The sequence below is a fragment of the Aspergillus fischeri genome, genomic scaffold, assembly GCF_000149645.3.
Source record: "Aspergillus fischeri NRRL 181 1099437636249 genomic scaffold, whole genome shotgun sequence".
In the NCBI taxonomy this organism is placed as follows: Eukaryota; Fungi; Ascomycota; class Eurotiomycetes; order Eurotiales; family Aspergillaceae; genus Aspergillus; species Aspergillus fischeri.
The window spans coordinates 804130-822385 of record NW_001509770.1 but is presented as its reverse complement, the minus strand read 5'-3'; the positions used below and the strand labels follow the sequence as shown (position 1 = coordinate 822385).

At 50.9% G+C, this 18256-nt stretch overlaps 4 protein-coding genes across 4 annotated transcripts; 2 read left to right on the top strand and 2 right to left on the bottom strand.

Moving 5' to 3' along the window:
- Positions 1–1750: 1750 nt before the first annotated feature.
- NFIA_010150 (ATP-dependent Clp protease ATP-binding subunit) lies at positions 1751–4534 on the top strand (the record flags this gene model as incomplete). Its single annotated transcript, XM_001264230.1, has 1 exon — positions 1751–4534. One exon carries the CDS (start codon positions 1751–1753, stop codon positions 4532–4534), a length of 2784 nt encoding a protein of 927 aa, XP_001264231.1.
- Positions 4535–4740: 206 nt separating this feature from the next.
- On the bottom strand, positions 4741–6900 carry NFIA_010140 (SDR family oxidoreductase/polysaccharide deacetylase family protein; the record flags this gene model as incomplete). The annotated part of the gene is made up of 4 exons (XM_001264229.1): positions 4741–5201; positions 5301–5959; positions 6008–6587; positions 6795–6900. 4 exons carry the CDS (start codon positions 6898–6900, stop codon positions 4741–4743), a joined length of 1806 nt encoding a protein of 601 aa, XP_001264230.1.
- Positions 6901–9504: 2604 nt separating this feature from the next.
- NFIA_010130 (uncharacterized protein) lies at positions 9505–10868 on the bottom strand (the record flags this gene model as incomplete). The annotated part of the gene is made up of 4 exons (XM_001264228.1): positions 9505–10172; positions 10232–10365; positions 10425–10706; positions 10777–10868. The coding sequence occupies 4 exons, from the start codon at positions 10866–10868 to the stop codon at positions 9505–9507; spliced, it is 1176 nt and encodes a 391-aa protein (XP_001264229.1).
- A 4547-nt stretch (positions 10869–15415) lies between these two features.
- Positions 15416–17197, top strand: NFIA_010120 (putative choline transport protein; the record flags this gene model as incomplete). The annotated part of the gene is made up of 5 exons (XM_001264227.1): positions 15416–15601; positions 15660–15706; positions 15759–15838; positions 15896–16388; positions 16441–17197. The coding sequence occupies 5 exons, from the start codon at positions 15416–15418 to the stop codon at positions 17195–17197; spliced, it is 1563 nt and encodes a 520-aa protein (XP_001264228.1).
- Between the last annotated feature and the right edge of the window lie 1059 nt (positions 17198–18256).

Genomic DNA, 18256 nt, shown 5'->3' with positions numbered 1-18256 from the left:
TTATATGCAGAGAGATGGATATGACAGAATGAGGGGAAGAGTCGAGTTTCCTTTCTTTTTGAATCGGAAAAAGTAAATCCCTATTAGTTCAGTGGATAACCAAGTCAATTGCAAGAATAATAATAGTAATAGGAATGGGACAAGATGGAGATCGTCTGGACGGTTGAACCACGTTTAGCTACAGCCCGTCCGAGATAAGAAGGTCTGCCTTGAGGAACTGGAGATGCTGCTTCAATCTACGATTATTATTTGTTGGATGGAACCCACTTGGCTAAAGCTACTTCAGAGAGATATCTCACAGTGTCTGTCTATCTGTGATTGTATGATCGATTACTTGCATCAGGAAAATTAGATATCTGATCCTTCCAATGTATGTATGCACGTATGTAGGGGTTGATATCTATCTACCCCTCCACATAATAAAAATCAAACAGATTGAGATCTACACACTTCCCCTCCATGGCATGAATCGATTCTCACTCAACTTTCTTGAATCGTCTACCTTGATTCGCCGCCTCCTACGTATGTCAAAGGAACAATTCCGAAGTCTGACCAAGTAGTGGATTATGCAGTTCCTGAACCACGGCCACAACGAGGGGCTTCCTGCACAACAAATCAAGCAGAAAAAAGTGGGGGAAAACAAGTCCGCAGGCGTTTGAGAGGCGAGACGGTTTCTGTTCCTGCCAATTAGTGTGCCTTAGCTTCTTTGAGATACCAAGTACCTAGACACCAGCATGACTATTCGTTGGTCGGAAGCAGAAGAACATCCCTGTTTTGCCCTGAATTGCTGAGGAGAACAGTGTCGACCGAGAATATCTGGTCAGTATCTGGTCTGGATGGACGATGAACCAGAAAGAATCCCGCTTTGACGTCATGGTTGGGTACTCGTGAACTGAAACAAATCGATGGAGTACTCCGTATCGATTCCACATATTCCTAGAGAAACCCTCTTGATCCGGACAGATCTGAGATTCGAGTGATAGCTTAGAGAGGTAGAGAAGTACCTATTATCCTCAATGTAGAGGCAAACGTGGGGTGGATCATCCTCTAATGGGCTGACTGACTCGAGTCACTCGACACTGAACGCAGTTTCGGGCGTTTTCCATTATCCTTTCAGCTTCTATCTATCCCCTATTCAGCCAGATTTAAGTTGAATAGGAGCGGCAGAAACGGTCTGATCGCTCAGTAAGACCGCATTGATACCTTAATGTCCTGTTGAGTGTGTTGAAGGACGCGCTTGTGATTGGTACAGGACCAGGCAATAGGGCAGAAAGGCAACAAGGCATCCACAAATGCTTCTGGCTGTCGGCTCCACTATCAAGCAATGGGCACATTTGACAGCTCTATTCAGTAGATACCGACAGCTGCAATGGTAATCTTATCTAATTTGATTTAGTAACCTCGTCAGTCAATTATAATAATATCGAATAAGCAAACAAACTCTGGATTCACCTGCATGAGTAGTACGTAGCTACGGAGTACCTAGTTAGTTACAGTAAAAGTGTCGATTATGTCAGCTGTGTGGTATCACGTGATAATGATCGATTGTTCTGGAAGGCGGTGGAAGCCACTCGTGTCGTCATGGGGCAAGAGAGTCTTCTCGATACTGCGAAGAATGGGCTGATGATACCCAACTCCAGCTATATCTAGCTCCCTGGTCATCCGCGCAGGCTGTTTTCTTCTCTTCTTTTGTGCTAAAGATACCCTCACATCAACATTATCATTACCTGACACTCAATTCCGTTTCACAATGAACGGTGCTCAATTCACAGACAGAGCCAACAAGGCGTTATTGGACTCGAGCCATCTGGCCGAGCAATACGCCCATTCTCAGATCCTCCCGATTCACCTCGCTCTTGCTCTCCTCAATCCTCCACCAGATGACTCGAAAGATCAACAAACTGCCGCACATCCCTCTCACGACTCTTCCACCGCTCCTCTCTTCCGCCAGGTCGTCGAGCGCGCTCATGGCGACCCTCAGCTCCTCGAGCGTTCCCTCATGAAGCTGCTTGTCCGGTTACCGAGTCAAGATCCTCCTCCCGACACAGTGAGCGTCTCACCCGCCCTTGCCAAAGTCATTCGTTCTTCGACCGAGCTGTCTAAGACGCAAAAAGACAGCTACGTTGCCATTGACCACCTCATCCTCTCGGTCGTTCAAGATTCTCAGGTGCAGCGGGCACTGGCGGATGCGAACATCCCCAATGTCAAGCTGATCGACACAGCGGTACAACAGATCCGTGGTACACGGCGGGTAGATTCCAAGACCGCCGACGCTGAGGGCGAGAATGAGAACCTCAAGAAGTTCACCATTGACATGACTGCACTCGCCAGAGAGGGCAAGATCGACCCCGTTATTGGTCGTGAGGAGGAGATTCGTCGAGTCATCCGGATTCTCAGTCGACGGACCAAGAACAACCCAGTGCTGATCGGTGAGCCCGGTGTCGGTAAGACCACCATTGTCGAAGGTCTGGCTCGTCGTATAGTGAACGCCGATGTTCCGGCCAATCTGGCCCAGTGCAGGCTGCTTTCCCTGGATGTCGGCTCGTTGGTTGCCGGTAGCAAGTACCGGGGTGAGTTCGAAGAGAGAATGAAGGGCGTTCTCAAGGAGATTGAAGAATCCAAGGACACGATTGTTTTATTCGTCGACGAGATCCATCTTCTCATGGGTGCAGGCTCGAGCGGTGAGGGAGGTATGGATGCCGCCAATCTGCTGAAGCCCATGCTCGCTCGTGGTCAGTTGCATTGTATCGGTGCGACCACACTTGGCGAATACCGCAAGTACATCGAGAAAGACCAAGCGTTCGAACGACGATTCCAACAGGTCCTGGTCAAGGAACCTACCGTCTCTGAAACTATCTCCATCCTCCGTGGTCTCAAGGAAAAGTACGAAGTACACCATGGTGTTAACATTCTGGACGGTGCTATCGTTGCCGCAGCCGAGTTGGCTGCCAGATACCTCACTGCTCGCCGACTCCCCGACTCGGCCGTCGATCTCATCGATGAGGCGGCTGCCGCCGTCAGAGTGACCCGCGAGTCGGAGCCCGAGGCCCTGGACAACCTCGAGAGAAAACTCCGCCAGCTGCAGATTGAAATCCATGCCCTCGAGCGGGAAAAGGACGATGCGTCCAAGGCCCGGTTGGAAGCTGCCAAGCAAGAAGCCGCCAATGTGACGGAAGAGTTGCGGCCCTTGCGTGAGAAGTACGAAAGCGAGAAGCAGCGCAGCAAGGCGATCCAAGACGCCAAGATCAAGCTCGACTCACTCAAGGTAAAGAGAGACGAAGCGGAACGGTCCGGCGACACTCAGACGGCTGCCGACCTGGAGTACTTCGCCATTCCCGAAACTAAGGCCTTGATCGAGCGACTCGAGGCCGATCGCATCAAGGCAGACGAGGAACGTCGTGCTCGACACGGCGACCATGGCGAGGCCCTGCTGGCCGACGCGGTCGGACCCGATCAGATCAACGAGATTGTCGCCCGTTGGACTGGGATTCCTGTCACCAGACTCAAGACCACCGAGAAGGACAAGTTGTTGCACATGGAGAAGTACCTTGGCAAGATCGTTGTGGGCCAGAAGGAGGCCGTCACTTCGGTCTCCAATGCCATTCGGCTGCAGCGGTCCGGTCTCAGCAACCCCAACTCGCCTCCAAGCTTCCTCTTCTGCGGTCCCTCCGGTACCGGTAAGACTCTATTGACCAAGGCGCTTGCCGAGTTCCTCTTCGACGACCCCAAGGCCATGATCCGGTTCGACATGTCCGAGTACCAGGAGCGGCACTCGCTGAGCCGGATGATTGGTGCTCCTCCCGGCTACGTTGGACACGATGCTGGTGGTCAGCTGACCGAGAGTCTGCGCCGTCGGCCCTTCTCCATCCTTCTGTTCGACGAAGTCGAGAAGGCAGCCAAGGAGGTACTCACCGTTCTCCTGCAGCTCATGGACGACGGTCGGATCACCGACGGCCAGGGCAGAATCGTCGACGCCAAGAACTGCATTGTCGTCATGACCTCCAACCTGGGAGCGGAGTTCCTCTCGCGCCCGACCACCAAGGACGGCCGCATTGACCCTCAGACCCGCGAGCTAGTCATGGGCGCTCTCCGCGACTATTTCCTGCCCGAGTTCCTGAACCGTATCTCCAGCACCGTCATTTTCAACCGGCTCACCAGGAAGGAGATCCGCAAGATCGTCGACCTGCGCCTCAGCGAGGTTCAGCGCCGTCTCGAGCAGAACAACCGCAACGTCACCATCCAGTGCACCGAGGAAGTTAAAGATTATCTCGGCGAGGCAGGGTACTCACCAGCGTACGGTGCCCGTCCTCTGGCGCGGATCATCGAGCGCGAGGTCCTCAACAAACTCGCCGTTCTCATCCTGCGTGGAAGTATCCAGGACGGCGAGGTTGCCCGGGTGGTCATGCGCGAAGGACGCATCGACGTTCTGCCGAATCACGAGGTTGAAATGGAGGAAGACGAGGAAATGGTGGATGAGGATGACGCGCTGGCGGAGATTGAGGACGGAAGCGGTGACATGGATCTTTACGAGTAAAGCAAAAGCGTTTTCTTGGATTCACGATAAACGAGTGATGAGCTACGACATGTTTTTGTCATTTATTGGCGTTATAGGGTATATGGTTTTGTCCACATGCATGATAGTCTACAGACTTGTACATAATGATGATAACATGAGTCTACTCAATGTCTTCAAACTGTCTTACACCCCCGTAGTCTACTCAGTTCAGTAGCACATCATAATTAAGTAGCATTCTTCTCCCGAAACCACCTCGCAATCTCCCCCGTCTGGCAATACTCCACCTCATCCCCCCACCCCTTCACCCACGCCAACAACCGCTCCACCATCCCAATCACATGCGCCATGCCACTCGTATCCGGATGCATCAGCACAGGGAAGATCGGGTCCTCCTCATTCTCCCGAATCCACAGGAACCGATCCCGCCATAAGTTCTCGATCACCCGCACATCCGTGTACCCGTGCGAGTTGGGCGCGTGCGGCAGGAATTGCATGGGGGTCATGTCTTCCATGTACCAGTTGCAGGGGACGCAGACGAGGGGGCGCCGATCTCCGCTTGCGCTTGTGCCGGCACTTGGGATCGGGTGCATCCAGGTAGACGCCGGCTGGGAGAAGTCGATCGGTTGGAGGGCGGGACGGCGCGGGGCGAAGAAGGGGTGGCAGTCATGGTCTGTTAGGGATGCATCTGGTCATGGTCAGTATTGTATTGTAGCGAAGGGAAGCGAAGCGTAGCATTTCATGTCTGCTCATTGTAGTGAGGGGGCAGGGGCAGGGATGTGCGCACCGTATTCGAATCCGAATTCCTCAAGGAGATCGAGCGTCGACTCGCGGAGCTGGTAGAGCGGCGCGCGGTAACCCGCTGGTTTCTTGCCTGTGAGCCTAGTCGCGATGTCGATGCACTTCACCAGGACGTCGCGCTCCTGCTGCGGGGTCATCTGGTAGGCGCCTTCGTGGGCGTATCCGTGCAGCCCGATCTCGGCGCCTGAGGCGACGACCTGCGCGACTTCGTCCGGGAAACTCTCGGCTGAGTGGCCTGGGATGAACCAGGTGCAGCGGTCGGCGATGTTGAGTTTCGCGAGCATGCGGAGCAGCCGCGGGACGCCGACTTTGGCGGCGAAGAAGCCCGCGGAGTAGTCGGCGAGGATGTTGTCCGGGTGGTGCCCTGTTCCTAGCCAGCCGGAGACGGCGTCTAGGTCGATGGATACTGCGACGCGGATCTTGTTGCGTTTGGGTGGTGATAAGCTCTGCGGGATGGATTGTATCTGGGCCAGGCCTGTTGTTTTCGGGATTGAGGGATCGCTCTCCTTCCAGAGTAGGCGGCCTTCCATCCCTCCGTCGACGCTGAGGCATTGGCCCGTGATATGGCCTGCTGCGCGGTGCGACGCCAGAAATGCCATGGTACGTGCGACGTCTTCTGGCTTTGCGATCTTCTTGAGGGGAACGCTATGATTCCGTCAGGGATAGTCCTCCAGGCTGGGTTGAAGAACATACGTAGCTTGGGCTTCGGCCCACAGTTCCTTTGGATCATCCAGTCTCCCTTCGATCATGGGCGTGCCCACCCATCCCGGCGCAACGGCGTTGATTCTCGCCCTGCTATTCAGCCGGACGATCTCGTTCTTGACACTCTTCACCAATCCATACTGGAGACCAGCTTTGCCGGACGCGTACTCCGCATGGCCCTCCTGCCCGAACACCCCCGTCTCGCTTCCCGTCACGACAACGGCCAGATTCTCCAGCTCCCTGCCCAGAGCCTGCTGTGCGGTCCGCGCAGCGCGCAGGAAGTGCTTGATGGTGAGAAACGTGCCGCGGACGTTGACGCTATACGTCTTCTCCCATGTTTCCAGCGGGAGCTCCCAGATGGGATAGTCGTGGCTTTCATCGGTGATGCCGGCGTTGGCAATGAGGATGTTGATGGGTCCGAATCGCTTGACGGCGAGTGCGATGCCCGATCTGATGGACTCTTCGTCGGAGATGTCGCCGCGCTGGATGTTGAGTCGGGCGTAACTCTCGCCAATAGTGTCTGGGACCTCGAACGGGCGAAGGTCATATGCTGTTACCTTGCATCCTTGGTCTGCATTCAGACACGGTTAGCAGACTTCAATGTAGTCGCATATAATGACATTCACGCAGTTCATCGACCAGTTCTGGCCAATGCGCATCACAGACGATCGCAGTCTAACTGGCGAAAGTTGCGACACAGCGTACACTCAGCTTTGCCGATCTAGCCTACGTAGCAGGTCCGGGGTTTCGAAAGGCAATACATGCGATCTACACCTACCTAGGAATTCCTGAACGGCTCGTTGTCCAATGCCCCCAGCAGCACCGGTGATGAAAACATGGAGGCTCTCCAAGCCTAAGAACGAGGGAGAAAGTTCCCCCGACATGTTGCAAGTTGCAAGTTGCAATGCTAAGAACTTTAGAGCCAAAGTTTGCTAGAACCACACGGGGTATGACGAATAAATCAAGGCAAAGTTGGCTGGTAATCAATAGTGGCCGATCTCTTGCTTATCACTTGGCTGTGCAAGTGCAGCGCACGCTCCTTGACAAACTATGCCTCTGAAATTAGGAAACATAAACGATCGTTAGTGTCTACATATCGGTGGGGAGAAGTACTCGGCAGCACTTACCGCGAAGAAAGCTGCTGAGAAACATAGCCATCGCCAAGTGCATTTCTTGTCTATCGAGTATTGACACGATGATCTTCCATCATCACGCAAACACGCGGGGCACTGCTCAAGTCACGTGTATTCTGCTATTGTCCAGAGGTTCAAAATATCCATCTTCCTTTACTCTGTAGATTACTCTGCTGGATACAAGCGTAGCCTAGAACTGCGCTCACTCGGGACTCCTCGTTCGGCATCCCCGACTGGAGACTTGGAATATTACTCGCAAACGAGTAATCGTCAATTGCAGCCGCGTATTTGTCAGTACCTGCAGTTCGCAACTTAGGTAGCAAGGGCTACCCAATGTCTTCTACGAGATATACCCACTTCGGTGTAACCGGCGAACAGGCACAGTGACCGTGTCCTTGCACTTGCATCTTAGTGATCCAGTCTGCTGAAGCCTACATGAACATGAACTATGTATTCGCCAAGCAGTACTCCGTACGACCTCAATGTTCGCAGTCCAGAAACTACTACTACTATCTCGCATTGATACATCCGATTGAGAGTCTGGGCAGTCATGCTATTCTCGGAGATGGACAAATAAAGTATATATCCGGCTTTAGCACCGGACAACAGGCGAACCTATATCCACCATGACGTCCATGGACAGGATAGGATGTCTGTACATTTAGTCTAGTTAGAGTACGGAGTAGCAAGGATTATAGTCCTTGCGCGAAGGATCAACTCACGACTCGCGACAGACTATGCGAACACCACGTGGAGCGCACGCCACACATTATTAGCGCGTGGACTGGCTTACACCCATGACTCTCGAGGCGACAAACCCGACAACCTCCTTGTACAGAACTTCAATGCCGATTGTCCGTCCAGGATGATACTTTTTGTTGACACCTGCCTGAAAAGAATCAAACCGTCCATATCAGGAAAATGAACAGATTGACCATGACCAGCAACATAAAACGGACCGCGGTTCAGTAGGTGGGAGCGCACCCCACGGTCCTCAGCTTGATCGGTGTCCTTCCACAGTTTTAGTTTGTTCTCCACCGGAGCCTATCCTCTCAAGGAATTTCGTTCCAAACTTGCACCCAAGTTGCAAGACAACTCCATTCTTAACACCCACTGCCGGTAGAGCTCAGCTCATCGGCGTGTAACTGATCCAGTTCTAGACTTGGATAGTTGTTTCACACTCAATTCCAAAACAAATAGTAATGTAAGTTGTTGTACGTAAATACGTAGGCAGGGTAGCATTTCATTCATTCCAACTCCCGGTGGAGCGACATGATCCGATCCCGATGGATGCTCCATCTTGCTTCTACTTTTGGCAGGACCTCACTACAGGTCGTAGTAGTGAGTATTCGCTAAATCTTTGACCAGGGGCCGAAAGGAGACGCTTACTTGATATGACTTAGTAACTTGCTGTCGTCTCGGATGACGCCTGCCGTTTGAGTCTAGTGTCATCAGGTACGTGGCCAAGTACTCAGGTACCTACTCCGATGGCTGCTGGCTCTCTCGGCGAGGAGTACGGATATTGGACCAGGAATAGGTAGTGCGTGACGATAGCTATGCTGCTCGTGTACTAAGATTCGGCTTGATATCATGCAATCAGTACTCTGTAGATTTGGAACACCGTTTAACGACTCCGGAGAGCCAAGTCCTTGGCCTATGCAGCTTGATGTAAAAGATCGAGAAGATTGCCTGATTGAGAAAGGCGGCGGTTGAGAGTCCGCCTGGGCTCGTGCTAGAGGTTAGACTGGCTTCATCGAATTGATCAGAATTGATTGCGTTTCAGTTGTGAGTAGCACTAGGACAGCGGCAGGCACAGAAATGCAAATTACATATTCCTTGTTTCGAATACAACGATACCGCACTGCCCCACGATACCTGACGCAGTTCCCGGGAGATCTGCAAGTGGGAGTGGGCAACGGGGCAATACATACCAGCTGAAAAGTTCGAACATTTCTCATACTGCTTTTCGCAAATGGCATTGGCTGACCGGATTCGCGAATATTCTGGTTTGTGCGCGATCCTCATATACGCCCTCACGATCAATTCCGTATGTCCAGGGTTTGTGCAGGTAATCTCTGAAGATCAATCAATAATTGATTTCTCACCCCATGGTTTGGTTCGGGATTCCTGGTCTGCGGCCTTTTGTCACCTCCCTCCACATCCCGACCAGGCCGAGCCTGGTACCCCAAGAGTAAATATACACACTATATCAAAAAAGTCTTTGGGGGTAGTGGACATCAGTAGATCATAAAATGAAGAAGAAGAAAAATAAATAGGTCACAAAGGAGAAGAAAAGTATATACAGTTGTCTAAGTCTATGCGAAAAAAAAGAACAAAAAAGTCGATCGTGCTTCATCAGGGCTGGGGTTGGGGACGACCATTGGTGATCTGCGCATGGTGGGTGTCCCAATATTCTGGTGGGCGGGTCTCGCGCTCAACCGTCACCGTCACGTCTTGTCGGATTCTGAGAGCACGATCTGACCCATCATCGCTCAGGTCCCGCTCGTCGCTTTGGTTGACGCTGACATCGGAAACCGCTTTCTGATGCATAGCCGTGCTTGTGTTTGAGTAGTCTTGCATGTTGTAATCCCCAGACCGTAACTGACTGGCGGGTCCGTAAGCCCGAAGCCCGGATCCCTTGCTGGTCCAAGGTCCTGACCGATACCGGTCTGTGCCTCTCTTGGATCCGCCTGTCCAGCTCTTGAGAGCGGGAAACACATCGCGCAGCAGAGACCAAACAAGAGGAAGATTGGTGACGAGAACGGCGACGGTTGCTTCGCGGAAATACCAGTTCATGTAGACGTAGGAGATCAATGAGGGAACCAGGCAGTAGATTTTGTTCAGGATGGCCGCAACAATGACAAAAATTCCCATGCCGAAAAGGACGAGAAGGATTACTTTCTGCTTGAGAGGAACGCGAACTTGCACCAGGAGCGGAATGGCGACAGCAAGCATGAAGATATCGGCGGAAATGGAGACGGCGCCCTGGATGATCTCATAGTACTGGTACGACGAGCATTGGTCTGTACTGAGTTAGCATAAGGTTTCCTTCGCGACAGCGGTCATATGGACGAGAACTGACAGTCAGGCGTGGGTACAGCCCAGTAGTTGGACAGAGGCCTGCAGATGAGAAACAATGACAGTTCAACCGCCACGAAGCCTAGGGCGACGTAGACTGAAAGGTAGGTGACCCATTTACGTGCGTTCAGGCCGTCGCTTTGTAAGAACCATATTAGCCGTACCTTCGAGGAAAGGTGCCAGAAGAGAAGACCTACGTGATACGGAAATAAATCACCAGCATGCAAGCCTTCATCGCCCAGATGGCCAGAACAAACGAGTGTTCCGACACAAAAACCCATTTGCTTCCCTTCACCCGCTCAGCATAGGTAGCTGGCGTCAAATTCGCTATATCTTCATCGGTCATCAAATTCGAACCCCCTCCCGAGGCAACTTGATTCAGGGCAACACATAATAGCGTGTACCATAAGACGGCGAAGAGCATGAGATAGTCGTCGACTTGAAGGTTGCGGATACCCAGTCGACGTATACGTGCGACACTATCAAGACAAGGAAGTTAGTGTCAAGCTGACAAAACGGCGCATCGCATTTTCAAGGCATGGTACTAACAATCGCAGAACAGTTCCCAATATCCCTACACCATAGAGCACCCATGTTTCCGTTGCAAAGCTCTTTGAAAAGTCCGGGCCTAAGCCTGACATGGTGTCGGACTTCAACCTGATAAACCGGAAAGAAAAACAGAGGTTAGCTAAACAAGCAATCAAAAGGCACCCATGTTAGGGACCATAGTGAGATAAATAAGACAAGCAGGGTACCGACATCGTGGACAGATAAACTTTGGGTAAATCAGCTCATCGGCTAGCGAAGACATACAACACCAGAACGCCTGCCAGATTGGGCTTAAAGTCTGATTGCGCTGATAGAGGGGTTTGTTAGTTGGCGATAATCAATCATGAACTGAAGAAAGTAGTGAGCAGGGATGGTTGATTGGACGTACATCACTGCGTGCATGAGTAGCTGTCCCGGAGGACTGGCAATGTTAGTCTCGTGGGCGAACCCCGGGCCAGAGAGGACAAAAACAACTCAATTAATGAGCAGATAATAATGACCCATGGCTCAAAAGATGTTCATACTGGCCAGTGGGGATACCAAGAAATGTGGACCTGCTAGGTATATTGAGACTACTGTGGAAGCATGGCACAATCGGATAAGTGAACGAGGACGACATGAGATTGGCCGGGACCCGACAATGATCCTTTCCAATCAGGATTTCGAAAGCATGATTCAGAGAAAGGACCTGGAGCAAGATAATTGTCTTGTCAGCATGCCTGATGGATTTAGTGTTTGCAAATTTGGCCCTGGGAGCGCCACTGTCAAATTGATTGGTTGAGAATTTAATCAATCAATAATTTTCAGTTCATCGAGCCCGGGCTGAAAAGGAAATTTTCGGTTGTTATGTTTGTAAGGTACGTATATTGTAATTTGAAGTGAAAACCCTCAAGGTACATAACTTCAACCAGGTGACGACCTGCGCCGTCAGTGGAGAGTTAGCTTGATCGAAAACCTAGTGCTAACTCTAAATTGAGTTAGTGCTGACGGTCTTTTTCTTTTCTGATTAACACAAGCAGCACAGCTCTCATCCATGACCCCATCGTCCCACTACCTCTCCGGTCAAGTCCCCTCCCTTCTCGAATTTGGACTCTGGCCGATTCTGTGGTCCGCCCCAGGTACTGCTCCATAGATTTGCATCCGGATTCGCCATCTTAGGTCGATCCTTCCCCTCAAGGGAGACTGTGCTTGCATCTGAGCGTGGTCGATCGTTTGCCTCAGATCTGTTGTTGAAAGGACTAGGTACATAAGCAATTAGATACTACTGCATAAGTGTCATAGTCTGCAATTAAGTTCTGCAGACTCTGCAGAGTGCAGACTAACTAGTAGCTACATACACTTGGCCAGTTTAGTTTCTCCGACCGAAGCGATGTTGCCAGGATTCTTAGTTCAGAATCCTTGCATGGCGAAGTAAAAATTTTTCTGATCCCTGTCTTTTGTGGGTCAGGGGAAACTTCGTCGAAGCCGGTACTTCGCCTGCAATTTGCAAGCAATCTACGGAGTATTAGTGTGCAATAATAGATTGCACCACTACTGTTCATTAATCTAGGCTTGCAACATGGCCGTGGATGGCTGTCCTGCAGCATTGCATGATATTCCACAGTCCCAGCAACGTGGAGTCAACTCTCAGGTCTAAACTGACTGCGGAATCCGACCGCCCTTGCCGAGGAAAAGTGAGCATTACTGCGCCCAGAAAAGTTTATGTTTCCCAGTACACGATCATATATGCTAATATGCTAGCCACCTGGTGCTAGCTCTCTTGACTCAGGCCTCAGCTGTTCCTGATCCAATTTTTCTCCAGTCTAGACTCGAGTATGTGGGCATAGGACGGGCCTCATTATTATTGGTCGACAGCTGGTTTTGCCTTGGTCTCACTAAGTCGAACACTCTACGGGGCTTCTCGGTCTCTGCGGTGATGGAAGGACTTGACGGCGTCTGAAGTAGATAGCCTATCTACTCCTCTCTAGCCTCTTAGCCTCCACCAGAACGGCCGGAGTTCTTCGGATGACGCGGCGCATGCTCATTCATGCTTACCACCTGGCATTGAAAGCCGAGACTCATTAGCCATGGTAGTTTGACAGGCGATGGTGAGTCGGTTGTCAAGTCGCTAGTAACCCGGCAGAGGTGATTTATGTCCTGCACACCATCATTTCATGATGCGCAATCACAGGATGATCCGGCATGATTTCCGACTTGAGAGGGCCCATAATGGCCCGATCGTTCGATATCGGTCGATGCTTAGCTTCCGGTGATATCGAGTAATTATCCGGCGTCTGGACGTTGTGGAATAAGATGAAATGACGGGCTTTCATCATTTCACATGAAACCCCAGGGCGCTATGGCTCAACGACCGAGTCCCATCGTGCTGTCGCCAAGTGGCCCCTATTCTTAAAAGCTATTCAGAGAAATAAATCACGCACACGAAGGAGTGAAGTGGACTCAGTATCAAGAATGCTACATACATGTTTCTGATTCACGCACCGTTGATTCAATAGCGCTATGACTAGGGGCTTAGTGAGAGGCCGGATCCAGCAACCGACAGTTTCTTGGTTCTCTCAAATGGTATTAGGCTTTGGTAAGGTCGTATCCACGTAGTAGTAGCGATGCCGGCGTACCTGACGATCTATTTACCGTTGTTCTCATTCGGCGTCAAGAAGGAAGAATAGATGTCCCACCAGTACTCGCGTGTTGCTTGACTTGGCCCCTCTACAAGGCATCAATAGCGCCGGAGGTCGTATACCGGAATAGAACAAGAACAAGATTCTAACCTGCCATCCTACTCATCAGATGATAATGGTCAGGATAACCGACGATGTTGCCAGCTCCACGTTCTCGACAGTTGCACGATAGGCTGCAGCCTATCTGTCCTACTGAGACAGCTCCATCAGGAATATTAATAGAGGTCCATTGCAAGCTTGAACTAGCTGCCAGCTATATTGATATTGTTCCAGATTGACTAATAGCATCGCAGTTTAGAGGCTGCTGCATCTCGGTTGTATGATGTCCGAAGGATGCTTGGAAGTTGGCATAATGCCACTGTTGATAGTCTAGAAGTCAGCGGCGCATCCATCTGTACCTCTAAGCGAGTCAAGAGAGTTCACAGTGGACGCTACTATTGCTCAGCCCTATCATTCTCGAGTCTCCAACAGGTTTCGATATCAAAGGCTAGTGTACGAAGTAGTAAGACTAAATCGGCCATTATCAGAGTCAGCACCATACTACTGTAGGTGTAGGCGAGCACTCTAGGGATATTTATGAGTAGTATATTGTTGTCATAGTTTCGCACTACTCCGTACCGATAACAATACAAAGTATTGTTCTGATAATTCGATTACACAGTGTCCAGACCTGTTGCGGAAATCCATCTTATTGGCTGTCTGGAATTAGGTTCCACGCAGTATACTTCCCTGTGGCAAGGGCGAGCCACGGGCAGACCGTTTGCCGGACCAGCTCGCCCTCTCGAGCTACCGAGTGCCTCTCAGAAATCGGTCGTCTGACGCCAGCATTCATAACAAGTTAGGAACACAGCAAACTCTGTGAACAGCTAAATTGGCGTCGAGAATCGGAATCATCCCATTGACTTCAGAGACAAACTTAAAGCGAAAGGAGAGTAGTCTGTGAGATGATTAATCGACTACTGCCCTGATCAAGGAATTATAGCACGTGAGAAGCCAAGGGCCCAAGTGGACTTTTCCTTTAAACTACTGCATGCCTCAGGTTATGGGTGGCCATTTGAATACTTTTACATACTACCTACGTACCTAAGTCTGCAGGTTTGTATGCAGATTACATGCAGTCCACTTTTCAATCGAATCGGTCCCTGCGTGTACTCATCACGACATTCCCCCAGATCACAAAGGAGATATCAAAAGTGTGGAGATAGAGATGTCCAGCTGTCCCATGGGGCTCGGTTCCTCCAAGTTGGGCCAGTCTTTGACTACGATCTCCCATCTCAGAGGCCAACTTCGCCGAAGATATCTGGATAGAGTCTGCCATCTGCTGAAGCTCCCTCTTTAGGAAAAGGCATCTCGGCGTACCCCTGTACATTTCATACAAGCCTGTTGCAACCGCGATTATCATCAACCAATCACCTATGTTTTATCTGTCCCGCTTTTGATCGTCTAGCCTCTATGAGGAGGTTTTAGTGAATTTTGATTCGCCCATCAATGCTTATCCCTGCTACACTAGATCTGACCCCACGCTTAGCTGTAAATACAATACCAATACAACTGATGGGTGGTGGACAAGGGTGTTCAACCCGGTGTCCTCCAGGTATCCCTCAGGATATCGAACTGCTATAAACTGCTGCCGGCCGGATCGACGTTCAAAGCTGATGTTGGATTTTTCTCCTTCATCCTCCATCTGGACGCCTTTGGAGGTGATATATGCCAGCATCAGTCGGTATCCTCTCATAGTCGCCATCACTCTTCCTGATCTGCTGTAATAAGAGCGCACCTCCACATACCCGTACACGTGCAGGACACAGCCAGTGGTATTCTACCTCGCCATCCATCGACTTGGTCGTCCAAAGCTTATCTTAATAATTCGCCTGTGCCTCGATCATAATAACACTCGTCTTCATCCGGTCGCTCTCCGATCGGTTTAATTTCGACCGTTTTGTTTGATGGCATCGCCCGAAATGGCAGCAGTGGAAAACCCGGAGAAGATGGCTGCAGTTGAGGCCAGCGCAGAGGAACGCCCTTCAACCGAATTGGTCAATGCATCCGGTCATCGTCAAGAGCTCGAACGAAACTTCAGCTTGCTCAGTATTTGTGCCGTCGCTGTCACTACAGGAAACACATGGATCGCTCAAGGTGGCAGTTTAGTATGTTCATCCTTGGCAACCAATACTACCTAAGAGTTGAGCTGATGTGTGTTTCAAGGTCACTGCTATGTATAATGGAGGACCAGCCGGAGTTATCTACGAATTGTAAGATCGCTCTCGATCAGTCAAACATCAGTCGATACTAACCAGAGATTAGTATTGCTGTTTCCGTCTGTTATTGGATGGTCGCAGCATCTATTGCAGAGCTGGCGTCAGCGATGCCTTCTGCCAGTGGTGGTATGTCGCGACTCTGCTCTGTCCTTTGTTAGGAGCCTCGCTAACCCGGGTAATCAGTCTACCACTGGGCCTCGATCACTGCTGGAAAGTATGGCCGTGTTTGCGGATTCTTTGCTGGATTCTGGAATTGTCTTGCATGGATCCTAGGAGCTGCCTCCATGTCCGCCATCTTGGGCCAACAGACCGTCTCCATGTACGCGCTCATGCATCCTGACTTCGTCCCTCACGCATGGCACACCTTCATCAGCTTCATCATCTGCACCTGGATGTGCTGCTGCATTGTGCTCTTCATGAACCGCTTCCTCCCTCACATCGGTAATCTTGGCATGTTCTTCATTCTTGCCGGTGTGTTCATCACTATCATCGTCTGTGCCGTGATGCCTCATGTCAACGGCCAAGCATATCTCGACGATAAGACAGTGTGGCGCACGTGGAATAACCAGACCGGCTGGTCGAGCAACGGCTTTGTCTTCGTTGCAGGAATGCTGAATGGTGCTTACAGTGTTGGCACTCCTGACTGCTCTAGCCACCTTGCAGAGGAAATCCCACGGTAAGTCGATTTCAGTGAGAGCGAGTGGCTAGTCGCTAACCCGGTGCTATAGACCCAGTCGCAACATCCCTAAGGCCGTCCTTGCTCAGATGTCTGTCGGCTTCGTCACCGGTCTTCTCTATATGATCGCCGTCTTCTATTCCATCAATGACCTCGACCTGGTCATGAGCAATCCCTACGGTTTCCCTCTCGCCGAGATCTACCGCCAGGCCACCGGTACTCGAAGTGGCTCCCTTGGACTGCTGATCGTTGCCTTCCTGCCCACTGTCATCACATGTGCTGGTTGCTACATCACCGCCGGCCGTACCTTGTGGACCATTTCTCGTGATAGAGCGACCCCCTTCTCCGGCTGGCTGGGACGTATCAATACCCGGATGCACAACCCTTTCAACGCAACCCTGGTCTGTGGTGTGATTATTACCATCCTTGCTTGCATTTACGTCGGATCCACCACCGCTTTCAATGCCTTCGTCGGCTGTTTCGTGCAGCTGTCCTCTCTTTCCTACCTCGCCGCCATCCTCCCTCATGTCCTCACCCGCCGCTCCACCTTCCAACCTGGCTACTTCTGGATGGGACGCATCGGCTACGTCATCAATACCTTTAGCTCCATCTACATCATTGCCTTTATTGTGATTTTCTGCTTCCCTTACTCCATGCCCACCAGCGCTGCTACGATGAACTACGCCAGTTTGATGACCGGTGGACTGACCATTTTCGTGGCCATCTGGTGGTTCGTCCGTCAGGGCTCCTACGAAGGACCCAAGAACATCCCTCTGACCGACAAGGCCATCCTGGACGACGCGAAGTAAATGTGCGGTCCAAAAAGGTCAATGCTGGCATCGGGTATTCTGACATTGTTTCATGAACTCACAACGCGATGGATCTGCCTTTCTCTCTGCAGTGTATCGGCGATGGTATGAGTGAATATTCGGGTGCTGCTCATGATCTTTATGTATTTTAAATTCCCATTCAAAGAAGTTGGCGCAATTACTAGAATCACAATAATACCCCTACATTAATTGGAATCTTCAACTCCCTTTTTCACCCTTCGATAGCCTGTACCTGCGAACCAGCGCTTGGGGAGTGACCTCTGGTCGTATACAGGTCGGTCAGCCCTATGCAGTAATGTCTGATGGCTGCAGGTGCATATTGGTTTGCACGCGCTTTCCGTATCCCGTTCAAGCAAGGATACGATTCGAGGGGATGAGCTTACTTGTGTGTTCAGTTCATGTACTCGTTTCGCATCTGCCAGTAGTTGGCCTTCTCACAGACTGGGCTCCGTCATCGATCAGTGTGTTCCATGCGAGCATCACTTCCTTGCTGATCATCTAATGTCGAGGATATATGATTGATGCGACATACTCCAGTCTGTAGGACCATGACATGTGTCAGTGATAAATGAAGATGAGTGACACATGTGGTTTCCAGGTATCGTTAATCCTGTTAAGGCCGCCGTCGAGCCCGGCACTGGTCACTTATATCTTTTTATTTCTCTGAGATTTTGATCCGAATTCTGTTTTTGCTTTTGTAGAGAGAAATACCACTTGCATCACTGAGAGGAAATCAGGATGAGACGTATCCGTCAAGACGTGGGATCAACTAGTCAAGGTTAGAGTTGGGTATCGTTACCCTTTTAGTTGAAGATGACTACAATCTGTTATAAGACATTAAGATTGACGTCAATTCATCCAGAGTAGTATGCTTGTAGACTGCTGTCTTCCTTGAAAATTCGAAATGTTGCCCTGATTGATGACTGAGGGGGCTTGGCGCTGGTCTCCGCACGTGCAGCACGCCTCGACGCGTCGCTGGAGATTCGCGACTGATTGCACCCTTGTGCCTGCGAGAACAGCCTCGATAACATAACAACC